The 12547-nt window shown below is 51.7% G+C and overlaps 1 protein-coding gene across 5 annotated transcripts in view; it reads right to left on the bottom strand.

Moving 5' to 3' along the window:
• Positions 1 to 1368: 1368 nt before the first annotated feature.
• Positions 1369 to 12547, bottom strand: part of HIF3A (hypoxia inducible factor 3 subunit alpha) — a 32951-nt gene continuing 21772 nt past the window's right edge. For 2 of the 5 annotated variants that reach the window (XM_047789674.1, XM_047789677.1), the window contains 5 exons: positions 11876 to 11980; positions 8350 to 8621; positions 7333 to 7450; positions 5675 to 5756; positions 1369 to 3997 (listed from right to left, as the gene is read on the bottom strand). In XM_047789674.1, the coding sequence (XP_047645630.1) occupies positions 3900 to 3997; positions 5675 to 5756; positions 7333 to 7450; positions 8350 to 8621; positions 11876 to 11980 (675 nt within the window). In that variant the 3' untranslated portion in view covers positions 1369 to 3899. Of the gene's footprint in view, positions 3998 to 5674; positions 5757 to 6954; positions 7451 to 8349; positions 8622 to 11875; positions 11981 to 12547 lie in introns of those variants that run through there. The other 3 variants (XM_047789673.1, XM_047789675.1, XM_047789676.1) reach the window with 2 other exon arrangements.

Below are 12547 nucleotides of genomic sequence, written 5' to 3'. Positions count from 1 at the left end.
CAATTCCTCCTCTACCGTCGCTGTATATTCCAGAGCCTACCTTGTGGGTTAGTTTTGTTTTGGTTTGGTTTTTTGTTTTTTGTTTTTTGTTTTTTTTTTTGGTGTGTGTGGATTCGAGTCTGGCTCAGTCCTTCCCTGGTGTGTGACCTTGAGCAAGTGACCATCCTCTTTGAACCTCAGTTTCATCCTCTGCAAATTGGGATCACAACTGAGCCTATGGTATAGGATTAGAGAAGAGTTTGATAAAATCACATAAATAAAGTGACAGAGGGCCTAACACAGAGTAAGGACTTTTTATATCCGACTCCACTCCATTATAAGTACTCAAAGTGGGACTGAGTATGTAAAGCTATGATAGAGTGGGTGGTGGTTGGGGGTTAGCTCTCAGGAGGTTGTGGGAGAACCTCACCCGGCTGGGGTGGGCAGGGAAGACTTGGAGGAGGGGATGTCTGAACCAAGATCTGAAGTATGACTAGAAGGTAACTAAGGGAGGATGGGGGAAGGGAGAAAGACATTTAAAACAGAGGGAACAGGAAGTGCCAAGGCTTCAAAATGGTTTTCTGGGAGTTCCCGTTGTGGCTCAGCAGAAATGAGCCTGACGCTCATCCATGAGGATGTGGGTTCGATCCCTGGCCTTGCTCAGTGGGTTAAAGATCCAGCATTGCAATCAGCTGTGGTATAGGTTGTCAGCACAGCTTGGATCCCGCATTGCTGTGACATGGTGTAGGCCGGTAGCTGTAGCTCCAAGATGACCCCTAGCCTGGGAACTTCCATATGCTGTAGGTGCGGCCCTAAAAAGAAAAAAAAAAATCGTTTTCTTCCTTTGAAAAGATTCCTTTGTGGAACATAGGAGAGGGTTTATGAGGGTGACATGACAGAACAGGCACACCCATCCACACGTGAATCTGTAGACTCACGATTTCTCCTTTGCACATGCGCACACACACACAGAGAATCATGTCAGGCAGACATCAGTACACAGAATTAGTGTCACAACAGCCCCATAGGTATATCTAGAATCGCAACACTACACAGACAACACATAGGTACCAAAAAAAAAAAAAAAATTGCAGTGCCTCCTACACTCAGAACACAGAAATCCAAAGTAATGAGAAACACACGTAAGGCTGAATCACTTCACCCAGACACTAATATGTGTAGGAGGAAACACAGCCCTCTCCATACACAGGTTCACAGAATTGTGTCACAGAGATACACACAGAATGAAAACATCACCAGACACAGAGTGTTACAGACCTACATGGGAACACAGTGTCACTCACACACAGAATCACAGAGTGACATGGACACCCAGTGCACCCACACCTGGTGACATGACCCTACAGATGAGTCAACACACAAGAGCGCTGGTGCCTACCAAGGAGAGATCTTTATAGGAGTTTAAAGATTAGTGGGTTTCAGAGCCAGCATTGTCGGTTCAGTCCCTTTCCCTCCCCCAGCCCAGCACAATTCCCCCCATTGAGGGCCCAGGTCACCCCCAGAGGGAGGGAGGGGTCAGGCCCTTCTCTCCCCATAGCACCAATCGGGACAGGCCATCCCTGGACAAAAGAGTGAGAAGTGCCTTCCAAAAAGGGAGTGAATTGGGTTGAGAGAGGGAGGCCTCTTCAAGGGTAAGAGTAGCACCATCGTAGAAAGAAGGGTGGGACAGGGACACATAAGTGGTAGCGGAGTACTGAGGAGACCTGTCTTCTCGTCCCACCCCATGATATGCAGAAGGTCTGTGCGTGTGCCTGCGCGGCTGGGGAAGTCTGTGGGTTGTGAGGGAGCCCCAGGTTCCCCGGATACCTGGGGGTTAGGTAAAGGTACGTGCACATCTGGCTGGCTGAGAGGTGGGGGATGGAGGGAGTTCTAGGACGGAGAAATTTTAGGGATAGGAGCTTGAGAATGAAGAGGCTTGAGCATGAAGTCCACTAGCACAAGGACCTGGAGGGGGGGATCTGGAATAGGAAGACTTAAGAGTAGGAATTGGAGCAAGTGGAGTCGGGTGGGAAGCCCAGAATCTGAGTCAGAGGTTTTAAGATTCAGAACCAGAGGAGTCTACAGGGAGAGGTCCAGACTCTCAAATCAGAAGCATTTGGAGGCTGATTTCTAGAATCAGAAGAATTTGGATCTGAGATCAGAGGCACTTGGAGGCTGTGAGGCCTAGAACCAGAGGAATTTCTAGAGTAAGGACTGAATTTAAGACCAAGTTCTGGAACCAAAAGGAATTTGGGGTCATAAGCTCTAGAATCAGGAGTTTAGAGCAGTAGGCCTAGAACCAGAAAATTTTATAGGGCAAGGTCTCTAATCCGAAGATGTGTGAAGGCCAAGTTCTAGACGCAGGGTGATTTGGAGCCATAAGATGTGGAATGAGGGGGAATTGGAGATTGTCTAGAATCCAGGCAGGTATAGGATGAGGTGTGGAATCAGAAGACATTCGAAGCCAATTTCTAAAACCAGAGAAAAGAGAGGTCATCAGATCCGCAATCAGAGGGCCCTGGAAACCGCAAGGTGTAAAGGTTATATAGTCCAGACCCAGTAGATGGTAGAGATCCTAAGGTCTAGAGCAAAAATGAACTAAAAAGTGTGGTTCTGAAGGTACTTGGTATAAGATCAAGACGGGAAACCCATTTTGCTTCTTTTTGATGAGAAAAGCAAGTCTTGCATGTAGCATTGAAAAAGAATTGAGCTGGGCATCTTGAGGTTTAGAATCAAAATGATTTAGACATTCGGAAGCCTGGATTTGGAACCAACCAAATGCATTACAGATCAGGAAGACTAGAAGCAATTCAAAGCTTAGGGTTGCGGGGTCCAGAATCAAAGGAAATCATTGGCCGTAAGAGCCAGAATCAGCAGGAGTTGGGGTATGTGCCATCGAGAACAAGCAATCTTTATGGGGAGAGCTCTAGAGCCAGAGGACGCTGATGGTTATGGGCCTGCGGGAGTTGGAGGCTGTGAGGCCTAGAACCAGACAACCTTAGAGACTGTGAAACAGGAAAATCGATTTCAGAGGTTGCACAGTCTAGAACAAGAAAGAACTGAAGACTGTGACATCTGGAATCAGAGCTTTTGGAGGCTGCAAGGCCTGAAGCAGACCACGCTGGGGGTTTTGTGGTCTAGAACCATAGAATGTTGCTGTTTAAGGTCTGGAAGCAGAGGTTGGGGGCTCCAGCTAACTGTCCTAGGTGTCAGTGGAGGCCCGCCCCCAGTGGAAGCCCACCAATGGAGCTGGTGTCTATGCCAGGGAGGGGCCAGCAGAAGTCCAGGGCGGAGGAGTGGGCAGAGCTGAGGGGCCACTTGGGAAGCTAAGAGCTTGATTAGAAATCTATTTTGAGGTATGAGATCTGACCCAGAGGGCCCCCGCTCCCCATTGACACCTGAGTTGGGGCGGGGGGTGGGGTGGGAGATGAGAGTTCCACATTATTATGAACCGCAGGTAATTTGCAGTGATTAAAAACATCATGAAAACAACAAAAATCAAAATAAGAATGAAAGAAAGATGGAAAGAAACCTGGTGATGGTTATCCACACTCCCCCAAGCCTGCAAATATAGCTCTGAACCCTCCCCAACCCCTGATTACTGAAAGCAAAGCCGAGAGAGCTGGAGAAAGGGATGAGGTAACCGGTATTGAGAACCCCAAGGGAAGTCCTGAGAGAAGCAGGAGGGGGCCAGGAACCCCCTCCCAGAGGTCACTGAGCTGAGACCACTCCAGAGCGCCCCCAGACAGTAGGGGGTACGGAGGGGTGGGGGCTGAGGTAGGCCCAAGGCGGGTGGGGGCCCCTGAGAGGAGAGGGAACCCCTCTCCCGGCACCCCCACCCTGTGCGTTGGCTGCCGGCTTGGAGTATGATTGGCGTCCTCTCTGCGGGGGGTGGGAGGGAGGTGGGAAGAGGGCTGGGCTCAGTGGGCCTGGGCCAAGTCTGCCGCTGGCTGGAAGTGGCTCCTGGACTGGGCGGCGTCCTCATCCCGGGAGAGGGAGAGCAGGGAGGGGCCCAGGCCTGTGGGGGAGACGGAAGATAAGCAATTCACAGGAGTCATGCACCCTAACCCGGCCTCCCTTCCAAACAGTTAAGAGTATGGCTGGCGAGGCTGGCATGCCTGTATTCAACCAGGAGTGAAATCCTGGGCACGGTCTCCCTGAGCCTCAGGTGTCCAGGATGTTTAAGGCAGGAGTCAGGAAGCCCAGAGCCAGTTGCTGCCTGAGTTTGAATCCAGGCTCTACTGTTCACTTGCTGTATGCCCCGGGGGCAGGTGACGTTACCTCTCCTTGCCTCACCTAACCTCGTCTGTCTGCAAAGTGGGCTAAGAGCAGAACCTCCCTCCCAGGGCTGTTAGGAGGGTAATTGAGTGAATCCATGTAAAGCGCTTTGAACAGCGCTCAGTGAGCTCTTGTTATCTGGAAAACAGGGATACTTAGACCCACCTCCTTCATGAGAATCACTCATTCAAAAAATAGTTATTGAGGGGAGGGAGTTCCCTGGTGGCCTAATGGCTTAAGGATCTGGTGTTCTCACTGCTGAGGCTCAGGTTTGATCCCTGGCCTGGGAACTTCCAAATGCTGTGGGCACAGCCCCCCCTACAAAAACTTACTGAATACCTGGTGTGTGCCAAGCACGGCAGACACAGCAGTGAACAGGACAGAGGAAACTTGCTGCCTTCACGGGGCTGGCATTCCAGTGAGGGGAATCGATTGGATCACTTACATAACAGATTTAGCACAAAGCTTGGCACAAAGTGAGCACTAGATAAATGTCGGCTCTCTCTGCCCAGCCACTGCCCAGCCTCGCACACACAGTGGAGGACCCCTGCCCTGTATGACTGACAATAATCGAATAACGACATTGGAGTTCCCATCGTGGCTCAATGGTTAACGAATCCGACTAGGAACCATGAGGTTGTGGGTTCGATCCCTGGCCTTGCTCAGTGGGTTAAGTAAGGATCCATTGTTGCCGGGAGCTATGGTGTAGGTTGCAGACATGGCTCTGATCTGGCGTTGCTGTGGCTGTGGTGTAGAGCAGCAGCTGTAGCTCCAATTGGACCCCTAGCCTGGGAACCTCCATACGCAGCAGGTGTGGCCCCCAAAAGACAAAAAAGAAAAAAAGAAAAACGAAAGCTCTCTCTGGCTGATGCCTGGAGGTTTTGGGTGGGAGATGGTGGAAGCAACACAAGCAGAAACAGCAGCTTGTCTTGTACCCTGCAGGGGGCAGAAGTGAGGGGAAGGGTGGGCTCTGGAACCAGCATCACCACAAGGGTGACATTTCCTGAGCGTTTATTGTGAAATGGGTCTGGTGCTAAGCGCTTCTTGTTCTGCATCCCCACAAATCCTCAGGACATCGCCTTAAAGTACAAACTCTTGATATAGCAGAAACCAGTGCCCACAGACACCCAGCTGGGAATGACCAAGGCACAATCAGACACAGGTTTCCGGACCCAGGCTCAGTTTCCACCTCAAGAGGCAGATTTGGCCAGCCCTGCCTCCCTCTGGGCCTCTCTCCCCTGCCTCGGTGCCCCTGAGAAGAGCAAGGGGCGGCCTGTTTCCATTAGGATTGTGTCCAGGCGCTGGCAGCAGCCCCCTGCCCAACCCCTCAGGGTCGCCCCCCCCCCCAGCCATCTAAGGCACCTCCCACAGGAGAGGGGGACCCAGGGCCTCTCTGTCTGCCCAGGTGGCTACTCACCCAGGGGCTCATTCAGTTCCAGGAGGTGGGTGCCAGGGTCCTGCCGGCTCCCTGGGGCTGGCCCTCCTGTCAGAAGGAAACTCTGTGGGACAGAGACAAAGCCCCTACCATCACCACCATCATCATGTCCAAGGAGCTGAGACGCTGCCATCATTAAGGGCAGCGTGGGGTTCAGCGGCCTCTCCCCGGCTCTGTGGCTGTGGGAGAGTGGCAGTCCAGAGCCTCGTTCTCCCCTCCTTGCCCCAGCAGGCTGATCTGTGCGTGTGGACTCCCAGCCACACGCAGCCTTGCTCTGCGCATTTGGGGTCAGGCGACGGGAGATGGCAGCAAGAGTAGAAGGAGGGAGACGGGCTGCTGGACCTAATTGCTTCCCCGCTGGGCCGCTGGGGTTGGCCACCTGCCTTCTGCGGAAGGTTTCAGCTCTTACAAGAGCTGGCCCTACTCTCTCCAGGATCCGGGGACCACATCCTGCCCTGTGCCTTCAGGGAGGGACAGTGCCAGCTCCCAGCCCTCGCTGAGTCCTAGGTGCCGCCCACACCTTTGCCAGCAGCCGTGGTCCTGGATTTTCCTCAGCGCCCCATTTAAGCGTGCTGTCTCGGCATGTGCTGAGTGCCTCAGCGTATGGCACATGAGCTCAGATATTATCAACCATACTCTCACGTTCAAACAGCCCTGTTCAGAGTGAGAAACCACGGGTGCTGCTTTTGTGGGTTTGTTTTATACAAGCATTTGCCCACAGCCCACTGAGGATCGGCGAAGGGCCTGATTGCATTGCATCTCATGCCCATCCTGTGAAATGTAACTACTTTCCAGATGAGGAAACTGAGGCTCAGAGCGGTGACATCAGCCACCCAAGACGCAGGTGACGTCTCACAGTTATGAGGTGGTGGACATGGGACTCAAACCTAAGTCAGTCTGACTCTAATCTTTTTTTTTTTTTTTTGGCTTTTTAGGGCCACACCTGTGGCATATGGAGGTTCCCAGGCTAGGGGTTCAATCAGAGCTCCAGCTGCCATCCTACACCACAGCCACAGCAATGCCACATCCAAGCCACGTCTGCCACCTACACCACAGCTCACGGCAACGCTGGATCCTTAACCCACTGAGCGAGGCCAGGGATCGAACCCGGAACCTCATCGTTCCTAGTCGGATTCGTTTCCACTGCGCCACGATGGGAACTCCAGTCTGACTCTAGTCTTGTCTGCACTTTTTTTTCTGGCCGTGCCTGAGGCTTGCAGAAGTTCCAGGGCCAGGGATTGAAGTGATTCCCACACCACAGAAGTGACAGTGCTGAATGCTTAACCACTAGGCCACCAGGGAACTCCTAGTGTCTATACTCTTAAAGCCACACTAATAATCCAAAGCCAAGACCTGTGTTGGCTTCGGGAGGGGGGTTTCCGTGAGAGCAGAGAAGATCCCTACAGACACTCGGCCATGGCATCTCTCCCTCTGCCTTGACTTGTTCTCCTTGGCACTTGCCACCATCTTACATCTATTCGCAAAGCCCTTCCATACCTATCACCTGAACCGGCGAATCGACCGGCCGGCCAGTGTGCTTCAGCCGGCCCTTGCCCTTCTGGTTTTTCCGTCTGTAGAACAGGAGGTTTAAGCCTGCTGGCTTCTGAGGGCCAGAGAATCCCACAAATCCCCGCACATACCAGGCTGAGGGGAGGCAGCAGGAAGTTTTCAGGTTCTGGGCTGGGGGACCGTTTGGGGGGTCTCACTCCCAGCAGCTCCACCCCCTCTGCCTCATCCTCTGAGCTCTGGGCCAGGGCCCTGGAGGAAGACAGGCAAGAATCTCAGAACCCAGCAAACCCGGGCAGCTGTGGGCAGGTGACGAGCTTCATTCACTCCCCCAGGCACTGATTTATTCCTTTACTCACACGCCCACCAAGCCATCCATTCACCCATCCCCCAGTCCCTCTTCCCATTTCTCTCTCCAGTGATCCATCACCCACCCACCCATACGACTTCCATCCAGCTCTCCATCCAGTCACCCACCTGCCCATCCAGCCACTCCCCATCCGTCCATCCACCTACTGTGTTCACTAATACCCTCCCTCTTTCATTTAGTGCATCTTTATTAGGCACCCACTGCATATCTAGCACCAAGCTGGGAGCCTGGGGAAATGAAGACACGTGTCCGTGAAAGCCTTATAAGGATGGTAACGAGACTACCTTGGAGACTAAATGGGCACGTGCCTACAACTCAAAGAGCAAACGCTTGAGTTCTAGTCATCTGACATCTTTGGAAGGGGGACATGTAGCCCCTGAAGTTATGTGCAAAACTGTGTGCCTGCATGTGTGTGTACATTTTCTTGGGAAGAGACCATAGCTTTCAGCAGGTCCTCAAAGGTGTTAGGAAGCTGAGTTCTAGACAGTTTCTCTGATGCTGTGGCAAGGTCCTCTTAACTATGACAAAAATTGTCACTAGGCCAGATGCAAATTGCTCTAAAGGTGAGGGCCCGGGCTGATTGATGGGATGTGGATAAACAAGGGGTCTCTAGAGGGCCCTCCAGATGGGGGTACAGCCTAGGCAAAGCTGTAAAGGCTGGAACAAACATAGCCTGTGCTGGGCACACTGAGGGCCTGAGCTCAGGGCAGGAGGAGGGAGGAGAAAGACAGGGTTGGGGCCCTCTCTACACTTCCCTCATACCCCCTCCACTGTGGCTCACCTCTTCCGGGCCCCAGCCCTGGGGGAAGCTGCTGAGGGGACCCCTCTGGAAGGGCTGGAGCAGCTCAGCCGGGGGTCGCTCCCCCAGCGGGGCAGCAGAGTGGGCTCAGGGGTTGGGGGCGACATGCCGTGGAAACTCCGAGCACGGGGCCGGGGGACAGCCCCTGAAAGTCGGTGGTAGGCCCTGGGCAGCTGCTCGCTGGAGTTGAGCTGGAAGTCATCATCCATGGAGATGTAGGGGGCCAGCATCTCCAAATCCAGAGCGTCGGCGTCCTGCGGAGGGCAGGAGGGAGTTAGGAGCACGAGCCTCGGTCTTGGGTGGGCCTGGGCTGCAGTCCCATTTCCACCACTTCTGAGCTGTATGCCTGGGGACAAGAGTCTGAACTTCCATTTCCTCATCTGTGAAATGGGTAGAAGGACTCTCGTGGCCAGCTGCCAAGATGGCCCCCACAGACCTCACCCCTCGGTATCCATGTCTCCTGTTGGAGGGCCTAGGGGGCTGCCCTGGTAACAATAGGGTACTGAGATGATGGTGTGTGACTTCCAACATTAGCTTATAAAGATATGGGGCGGCGGGGGGAGGAAAAAAGATGGAGTTCCATCCATGAGGATGCAGGTTCCATCTCTGGCCTCACCCAGTGGGTTAAGGATCTGGCCTTGCTGCAAGTTGTGGTATAGGTCGCAGATGCAGCTTGGATCTGCTGTGGCTGTGGCTGTGGTGTAGGCGGCAGCTGCAGCTCTGATCCAACCCATAGCTTGGGAACTTCCATATGCCATGGGTACAGCCCTAAAAAGAAAAAAAAAAAAAAAAAAACTCTGGAGACCAAAGCTGGGGTGAGCTTCCTGGACTCACTGGCCAGTTGCCACACATCAATGCCAGGAGCGTAAAACCGTCCTGGGATGGGAAAGTTGCATTTGGGATTCTCTCCATCCCAGATTCCACCCTATGAATCTCTTCCTTTGGCTCTAATATTCTTTTGCTATGAGAAGAGTGTAATCATAAGCAGAGTGCTTTTGGAGTTCACACTGTGGCTCAATGGGTTAAGTACCCGACATAGTGTCCAGGAAGATGTGGGTTCGATCTCAGGCTTTGCTCAGTGGGTTAAGGATCCAGCATTGCTGTGGCTGAGGTACAGGTTAGCAGCTGTAGCTCCCATTCAACCACTAGCCTGGGAACTTCCATATGATGCAGGAGAGGCCATTAAAAAAAAAAAAAAAAAAAGGCTAGTGCTTTCCTAAGTTTTATGACTGGTTCTAGTGAATTGCCAAACCTGAGGGAGGCCGTGGGAATCTCTGGATTTGTAGAGAGCTGCCCTAAGTGAGAGTGGCCCTGGGGACCCCCACACATGAGGCTGACATGAGAAGTCTTGGGCAAACTTAGCAGTCTGAAGGATTCTGCCTCTCACCTGGGGTCTGCTGACTGGAAACTCCCCAAATGGCAAGTGACGCTAAAATGAAGACATGGTTTCTGAACAAAGAAGGGTACTCTCAGGAAAGCATGCTCTAAAAATTAAGCTCAGGGTGTGCTTGTAAAATTCCTTGGTTTTTGTTGTTGTTGTTGTTGTTGTTGTCTTTTTGCCTTTTGAGGGCCGCTCCCGTGGCATATGGAGGTTCCCAGGCTAGGGGTCCAATTGGAGCTGCAGCCACCAGCCTACGCCAGAGCCACAGCAACACGGGATCCGAGCCGCATCTGCGACCCACACCACAGCTCACGACAACGCCAGATCCTTAACCCACTGAGCAAGGCCAGGGATCGAACCCGCAACCTCATGGTTCCTAGTCAGATTCGTTAACCACTGAGCCATGACTGGAACTCCCTAAAATTCCTCGTTAAGACCTCAGAAAGACAAAAGGTGTCCCTGGGATATCCTCAGTCAGACAAAAGGTGCTCTAGAGTTTAAGGATGTGCCTCATGGATCCCTTCAGTCCAACAGCAGGGCTTCTATTAAACCTCAGCCATCTCGACAGAAGCCTGAAGTAGAGAAGGGTTTATCTCAGAGGTTTGTGGGTATGGCTTTTGTCTAATGGAGTAAACAAACATCCAAAGAGATTCATGTAAGACACACAAAGTTGTTTGTTTGTTTGTTTGTTTGAAGAGAATTATATGAACAGAAGCATTGCCAGCATGCGCTGAAAGGGCCAGAGATGGTGCCAAATGAAAAGAGATCTTGGATCCTTAAAGTTCCATAAGCAGTCACCCCACTATGAAAACATGTTACCCTTTTATGAAAAAGGAAGGATGACTTGAAGAATTCCCAAGCACCCAGAGGGTGGGGCCAAGAACCATGGAGAAAAACTCCTGGGAAGAAGTAGGAATGAGTTCTGACCAAGGAACTTTTTTTTTTTTTTTTAAATGGCCACACTGTGGCATATTGAAATTCCAGGCAAGGGACTGAATCTGAGCCACAGCTGAAGCAACACTGGATCCTTTAACCCACTGCGCCAGGCCAGGGATCAAACCCACACCTCCACAGCAACCTGAGTTGCTGCAGTCGGATTCTTAACCCACTGTGCGACAGCGGAAACTCCTGACCAAGGAACTTTTGATATTTGTCCAACTGGATTTCAAAACTGCTGTAGACCAGTGATACCTGTGTGCCCACCGTTCCGCTTTTTTGAATAGGAGTATTTTGGGCAGTTATTCTATCCCTGTCCCACCCCTGGATGTTGGACCTGTGGGTGGCAGACAATGTGTCTCTTTAGTCCACAGGCCAACAGGTCAAGAGGAACTGTATTCGAGGTGCTTTGACATAACCCAGACCTGATTTAGGTGATGAGGCTCTGGACTTAAAGTGATGCTATAATGGGAGGAGACTTGGGGGGCCTTGCAAGGGGGTAGGTATATTTTGTGTGAGCGAGAGTCATGGATCTTTGGGGATATAAAAGACCACGTCCCTCCTGTCTTGGGTCCACTCTCTGTCTCTTGGATTACTTTTTCTGGGGGAAGTCGGCTGCCATGCTGTGAGGATGTTTAGGCAGCCTCAGTACAGGCCCACGTGGTGAGGAAGTGAGACCTGCAGCCAAAGCCAGTGAGGGATGGAGGGCATGAGTTCAGAAGGAGACCCTCTGGCCCCAGATGACTGTAGCCTTGACTGAGAGCTTGACTTCAACCTCATGAGAGACTGAGAAAAAACCATTCCGCTAAGCTGCTCCCAGATACCTCATTCTCAGAAACTGTGTGATATAATAAATGTTTGTTTTAAGGCGCTGAGTTTTGGGGTCATCTGTTACAAAGTGATATACAGCTAATACATCATACCACTGTCACTTATCTATCCAGTCCATCAATCTTCCAGGCATTATCCATCTATCATCTACCCAACGGCCTATCTATCCAGCTACCCATCCAAATATCCATCATCCATCCGAGTAGCTAAGCATCAGCCATCCGCCTCTCTGCCATCATCCACCTAATGATGCAGCTGCCCATCTATCCATCCATCCCCTCCTCCCCTTAACCGTCCCACCATCCTTCTCGAAAGCTTAGATATGCCAGAACCCAGAGGCAAACGTACGCTAGCCCTTACCTGAGCTATATCTAGGTCTGTCTCCACTGCATCCAGGTCTTTCCCAGAGGCAAAGAATTTGTGTGCGTTCTCCACGTCTGCAAGCAGTTCATCTGGGAGATCAGCCTGTGGGGAGAGAGTAGAGACTTGAGGACGCCTTGAGCCTGGGAGACGGCAGCGGTAAGGCCAGCTAAACACTTGCGCTCAGGGGTAGAGGTGAGGGTCAAACACCAGATAGCTGGGACACCAAGTGGGTCAAACAGCAAATGTGAGTTGTGAACCTGGGTATTCAAAAGTCTCAGTGCCTGACATCAAAAGTTCAAAAGACCAAAGCCTGAGGCCAAGATATTTAACCCTCTGGGGTTAAAGGTCTTGCAGTCTGGGGGAAAACACTGAAAAGCCCAGTTGTCCCAAGGGTAAAGGGTGAGGCCAAAGGTCACCGTTTATTTCTCTGGTGGAGAGAAGATATTTTGGGGGGGAGGGGGTCGTGACAGTGGGGATATGGAAAGTCAACAGCAGATAATATGGACCCCTGAATCAAAGGTCAGACTATCCAGACTCTTAGATAAAACCAGTAACCATTACAGTCTGTCGAGCACCTACTAGGTGCCAAGCCCCTACTAAGTGCTTTCCATGAATGATTTCATTGAACCCTCACAGTAACCAATGACATGGCTACTTGATATTATCCTA

This window comes from Phacochoerus africanus, chromosome 8 (assembly GCF_016906955.1).
Source record: "Phacochoerus africanus isolate WHEZ1 chromosome 8, ROS_Pafr_v1, whole genome shotgun sequence".
Taxonomy (NCBI): Eukaryota; Metazoa; Chordata; class Mammalia; order Artiodactyla; family Suidae; genus Phacochoerus; species Phacochoerus africanus.
Note: the sequence above shows the minus strand (reverse complement) of the source record. Positions and strands in the feature narration are given on the sequence as shown.